Below are 6,222 nucleotides of genomic sequence, written 5' to 3' on the forward strand. Positions count from 1 at the left end.
GGGTTCATCATGCCCGTCTGTGTCCACAGTTCACAGATGCCGCCTGGCAAACGTGGCCAGTAGCTACACTGCAGAGGATCGGGGTGTGGGGGGAGGGATTGGGAAAACAGACCTTTGCTCAATGATTTATCTGCCCGATCCCCAGAGCTGGAGGACAAGGGGTCGGGAGCTGTGTTTGCAGACGAATCGTACGTGGGGATACAGGCGAGCAATCAATCATGCAAACCCCAGAAAAACATCCCCCCCTCCCCGCCCCTTCCCCCAGGTTCCAACCTGAGCAAATCCAGACCGAGAGCCAGGCGTGGAGCTGAGCTGGCTAAATAAACCACAGGGAAATCAACCACAAAAGCCCCTTTCAATCCGCACAGCTGCTGTCATTGTCCTGACAATTGCATCAATCAGAGATAAACATATTCAAAAATCCCTGCCATGGTAAACACTGGGGGAAGGGGGGGGAATATGTTTGTCAAGGTGCACTTTGCTCACTGGTTGAACTGTGCGTTGCCAGGTGGGGCAGGGCAGAGCCCCACACCTGGAGCTGGGGGGCTTGGGGAAGAGCGCCTGGCGATACAGGGGCCGCTCCAGCGCTGCCCTACCCCCGTGCCATCATTTGCACCAGGGCACCGTGGGCACGACATGCTGCCGGCTCAAGATGGTCATGCCCAACCCCCGCTTTGCCCGGGGGTCGATGACTCCAGGGCCATGTGAAATTGGGCCCAGGGAACCGGAGCAAGGAGCAGCACAAGCCCCGGCCCCTCTGGGGAGCCCTTACCCATCAGGGGAACAAGGTTCAGTGGGGGGGGAGGGGGAAGCGATCACAGGTGTTGGGCCAAATCCTCTGCGGGCGTAAACCAGCCCCGCTCCATCGAATTCAGTGATGCCATTGTCCAGCCGCTCAGAAGCAGGCCCGTCGCTCCGGTGGGTTTCGCAAAGAGGTGATTTCTCAACCCAGCAGAGCGAGGGGGCAGTTCCCAGAAGGAGCCCCAAGGCCGCCCCGTGCCCGCCCCTTCCCCGCTCTCAAGGCCGATGGGCTGGCTAGCGGGACCGGACTATAAAGAGCCAGCCCCGGGCACGCACAGGACAGTGTCCCAGCAGTGAGGAGCGGCCAGAGACGAGACTCAGCCAGGTGGAATCGCAGTCAGGGAAAGGTAGATACGGACCAGCTGGAAGAGTTTCAATTGCAAAGGGAGTCGGGGCACATCCTGGGGGCGTTCAGGAGCCCCCGATTCCCAGTGGTGCGGAGCACCCCATATTCCTGGGGGCGTTGGGGGCTCAGCACCTGGGGCTTTGAGGCCAGGACTTGGGGATCAGGGGGCTCAACGCCACCTGTCCTGGACCAGGGGCTGCCTAAGGACCGATCTGCTCCCCCGTGTAAGGTTAGGATTAGATGCCCACTGCCCCCAGGGGCCATTCTGGAATAGGCCAAGCGAAGGGGTGCCCTGGCCATGCCCCCTTTCCCCTAGGCAATGTCCCCGGGTGCTGGGGCTGGGAAGGGGTGGCCTAGAGCCTATGTGCCCCCCAGGGGTTCTCTGACTCTAAGGGAACCCCAGGTGGCCAACCAAGGGAGCTTTGCCAAATGTGGCTCCATGAGGGACCTGCCAGCAAGGATCTCCCCTCTGCCCTGCCGCGGAGCGTCCTCCTGGCTGGGGGAGGAGGGGAACCTCAGCAGTGGGCCTGGCAGAGATGAAAAAAGTGAGACTCTGAATACGGTTGGGAGCCCAGGGCTGGACCGGCAGGGGGTGGCGGGTGGGGATGGAGGGGCATCGGCAGGATTGGGGGGGAGGGGGGGGTCCTAGGGCTGTGGGGCATGATTGAGGACCCCTGTGCGGACAGAGGGAGTAGGGCGTTTGCTCAGCGCCTGCCTGACTCCAGCCTTCCCGCTCAGCCTCTCGGCTTCCCAGATCCCTTTACCGCCGACTAGCTGTGATGGCCCAGTGTGTGTTTCTCCCTACAGGATGGGCTGCTTGGGGATCCCCCTGCTGGCTGCGCTCATGTCCTCCCTTCCCTGCTGGCTGGGAGCCCCCTGCCCACCCGTGCCCACCCCCAGCAACATCACACAATTCGTCTGCACCTCCCCGTCCCTCAGCAGCTTCCCAACCGGCTTCCCCGAGGAGACGCTGATGATCTCCGTGGAGTTCACCAACCTCTCCAGCATCGGCCCCGACGCCCTGCAGAAGCTCCCCAAGCTCCGAGAGCTGCACCTCTCCAGCAATCAGTTGAGGAGCCTCCCCGGCAGCCTCTTCCGGGATCTGCCAGCGCTGCGGGTCTTGGATCTCACCAACAACCTCCTGGAAGACCTGCCCCCAGAGATCGTGGACTCCTATAGCCCTCTGCAGCACCTGGTTCTGAATGGGAACAGGCTGGGGGCCTTGGAACCAGCGTGGTTCCAGACGCTGGGGGAGCTGGAGTGGTTAGATGTGTCCAATAACCGTCTGCAGGCCCTGCCTCCAAATTGCTTCCAGAACCTGAGCAACCTGAAAAGCCTTGACCTGTCCAATAACCACCTGGACAGGCTGGCCCCGGAGCTGCTGGCCGGCCTGCCCAGCCTGGAGAAGTTAAACCTGGAAGGCAACCAGCTCCACTCCATTGTCGAGCACACCTTCGACCAGATGCCGCACCTCAGGTACCTCTTCCTCCAGCACAACAACCTGAGCTCGCTGCCGGCGCAGCTCTTCCGAAAGCTGGGCCGGCTGGGCCACCTGGATCTCTACAACAACAGCCTGACCTCGCTGGCCCCCTGCTTCTCGGAGCAGAACCTGACGCTGGAGCTGGATCTGTCCGGGAACCCGTGGGCGTGTGACTGCGCCATGCTCTCCTTCATGCAGTGGGCGACGGGCCGCTCCGTCGGCCTGTACGCCCTACAGCACACCCGCTGCGGGACCCCCGAGAACCTCAAGGGCCAGACGGTAGCAGCCGTCACCAACGACACGCTCATTGCTTCCTGTCCAGCAGAGCGCCCGAGCCCCTGCAGCCTCCCTCAGAGCCAGGCTTCCTAAGCTTAGCGTGGCTGACCCAGGTGGCAACGCCCAGCGCCAGTGGGCAGCATGCCAGCTAGACATGGTGAGAGCTGCGGGCACTGCCATCTTCAACCCCCACGCCGCCACTGGGCGCCCTGGGGCATGATGATGTTGGTGCCTTCCTTACCAGGGGATCCCAGCAGTGCCCACCACCCTTCCCATAGGACTGGCCTTTCGAGCTCAGGCCTTTCCCATTTGCCGCTACCAGCTCATCCCCCAGGTCACTGATCAAATACCTGCCCAGCTGCAGCAGGAAGGATCAGACCCACCCACAGAGAAGCCCATGGCCGCACAGCATTTCCCACTCCCACCCCCACTCCTCCATGCCCTCCTGCCTGACCCCTTCAGCCCCTCACCCCACCATGCCTCAGAGATAGGAGCTACCACGTGCCTCCCCCAGCCAGCTCCCTTGCGCAGCCACACGCTCGTGTGGGATGGGCTCCACTAAGCACCCAACAGCTCCTGCTTCCCCTACCAGGAAACCCCTCCCTAGAAAAAAGCCCAGACGTCTCTTAGGATACCGTCGTCCACCTGGCATTTGTCCTTATTTGGGCCCCAGCTTCCGAGCCTGGCACCCAAATCCCTTGCTTGGCACCGAGTAACCTTGGAGGCATCAAGGAGCCTCAATTGTGGGGTTTGGATGGGCTCTGGGAAGTTGGTTTTATAGGCAACAGCATGGGCTGGAATTAAGCTCTGCAAGGGGTTGGCTTGGATCAGGGTCCCTGTCCTTGGGCAAGGTCCCCACCCCATCCCAAACATAGCACTGGTCTGCAATCAGCAACACGTATGCATCGCTCCCTTCTGGGCTGGCTATGGCCAGGGTTTCCCTTCCCTGCCCTTCCCCTGGCTGGCCTCTTCAGAAAGAGATCCTTTCCGCCGAGTGCAATCTAATAGGACTGACCTGATCTGGCTACCAAGGGGAGTCAGCTCTGCTCAGCCACATGCCTGTGATGCATCTCCTTGTGAAGCAAAGGCAGGCAGTTGCAGGCTGGATAGATGCTCCCCCTACATAGGGTTACCATATCTCATAAATAAAAAAAGAGGACCCTCCACGGGCCCTGGCCCCGCCCATTTCCCCACCCCCTAACCCCGCCCCAACTCCACCCCTTCCCCGCCCTATCTCCGCCCCCTCCTCCCTCCCACTCCCAGCCAGGGGGAAAGGGCTGCCTCAGCACTACTGGCTTCAGGGTTTGCTGGGCAGCCCCCAGATCCTGCGCCCCCAGCCGGCGCTTCCCCAGCGCAGCTGGAGCCCGGGAGGGGAAGCGCCCAGCCGGGGGCGCAGGGTCTGGAGGCTGCCCGGCAAACCGTGAAGCCGGTAGCACTCGGGCTTTGGGCAGCCCCTATGCCTCCGGACCCTGCGCCCCCAGCCGGGCACTTCCCCTCCCGTGCTCCGGCTGCGCAGGGTCCGGAGGCACGGGGGCTGCCCAAAGCCGGTAGCGCTCGGGCAGCCCGGCTCTTAAACAGAGCCGAAGAGTCGGGGAGGAGCAGAGCCGCCATTTTCCCGGACATGTTCGGCTTTTTGGCAATTCCCCCCGGACGGGGGTTTGACTGCCGAAAAGCCGGACATATCCGGGAAAAAGAGGACGTATGGTAACCCTACCCCTACAAGGTCCAAGAACATGAGTCCCCCGTCCCAGGCCTCTGTTATCCCCTAAAAGATCCTAGCACCAGGCATCCCAGCCTGGTCCCAAAGATCAGGGAAGTTTGGCGTTGAAAGGAAAGCACTAGAGAGACAGGAATATAAGCCATGACTAAATCCGGCTGCTCTGGTCAATGTCACCCCGTCCCTGTGAATGTTCTGGCCCTCGTGATATGTTGATTGCAGCCATTGTGTTTTTTTAATTGGAAACAAAACACGGAAAGTTACACGTTAACGTCTCGCCGGCAAATTTATGGCGGAACTAGGGTCCTAAGGAAGGTTTAAATTAAACGGAATTGTTTAAAGCTGTTGCACAATTTGTCCTGATTTATCACGCCAATAAAAACCGTGAGCGAGCGGCGCCTCCGGACCCCGGCGTGGGTGGCTGGGCTTTTGTTTTATAAAGAGAGGCTGCTGGTTGTTGGCGTAACTTGAAAAGAATCAAGGTGAACATGGGGGACACTAAGGGGTCTCTGATTCGATGGGGGTTGGGGGAGGAGGACAAGGGCTGATGGGGGTGAAGTTTACTGGTGGCCTTGGAAAGCGCTCCGAAAGTTTGGACCCTTCTCGGAACTTTAACCGTCTGCAAACTCAGGCTGGGGGTCTCCTAGGAGCTGGTTTGTTCTACAGATGATCCTGAGATGCAACTTCAGCCCCTGCACCTGGACCCCCGGCTTCCCCAAAGTTCAGGAGTCCTGACTCAGGTTAGCCCTTTCCAAAGAGATGGACCCAGTGCCCAAGTTCAGCTCCAGATCTCCACTTACTTGCCAAAAGGGAGTCAGGATTCCTGGGTTCTGTTCCTGGTTCTCTGCCCCAGACTTCATGTCCAGGGCCGGTGGCTGGCCTGCTGTAAGGGGTGATAATGTCTGGGCACGTGTAAAAGCGCTCGGAAATCTACGGCTGCATAATGCCAAGCATCGCTTCTTATTGCCACAAGTGACGGGCTTTGGGGCAGATTTCCTCCCGTGATCCCACAGTGCACGGCCCCCTTTACAAGCTAGAGATCTGTAATAGGTGCTGTTGGGGCCGTCGGCCCAGTCCCACCTACAATTCACAGTGCAGCATCCATGCAGGGGCCACCGGCTGGGCAGCACCCAGCCCACCAGCCCTTTCCCTACCCCAGCCGGCTGGTGAAACTGCTCAACGGCATCCCCAGCAGTGCCCCCGGGCCCAGAAATGTCCACACTATTTCCACTGCATCTCAGAGAAACTGAAGTCGCAGCACCAGGCAGCCGCCCCCCGCTAGCCCCAGGTCCCTGGACCGTCAGTGCATCCCGGTGATGCCTGCAGGGTCTGGCAGGGGCTAGCACACAGTGAGCCTGGCTTTTGTTCTTTCCACCTCCACCTGGCTTTCCCTGGGAACAGAGCAGCCGCAGGAGCCTCTCAGAACTGGAGCGGGTGTCTGGGGCTACAGCGAGATGGGCCAAAGCACACAGGAGCAGACCCTCCTCCCTCCACTGAAGGCGATGGAGACTCTGCCTGACCCAAAGCCCACTGAAATCAATGGAAAGACTCGGGTTGATTCAATGGGGTTTGGATCTGGCCTCTCCTCCGGCCATACACATT

At 60.4% G+C, this 6,222-nt stretch overlaps 1 protein-coding gene across 1 annotated transcript; it reads left to right on the forward strand.

Annotated features, from left to right (window-relative positions):
• Nucleotides 1-826: 826 nt before the first annotated feature.
• Nucleotides 827-4,148, forward strand: LRG1 (leucine rich alpha-2-glycoprotein 1). Its single transcript, XM_034755134.1, has 2 exons — nt 827-1,148; nt 1,955-4,148. Exon 2 carries the CDS (start codon nt 1,956-1,958, stop codon nt 2,994-2,996), a length of 1,041 nt encoding a protein of 346 aa, XP_034611025.1. The 5' UTR covers nt 827-1,148; nt 1,955; the 3' UTR covers nt 2,997-4,148.
• Nucleotides 4,149-6,222: the final 2,074 nt, after the last annotated feature.

The sequence above is a fragment of the Trachemys scripta genome, chromosome 22 (genome assembly GCF_013100865.1).
Source record: "Trachemys scripta elegans isolate TJP31775 chromosome 22, CAS_Tse_1.0, whole genome shotgun sequence".
Taxonomy (NCBI): domain Eukaryota; kingdom Metazoa; phylum Chordata; order Testudines; family Emydidae; genus Trachemys; species Trachemys scripta.

Bases quoted from the DNA above. Each gene is read 5' to 3' on its own strand.
- LRG1 (XM_034755134.1), top strand. From the start codon at position 1,956: ATGGGCTGCTTGGGGATCCCCCTGCTGGCTGCGCTCATGTCCTCCCTT.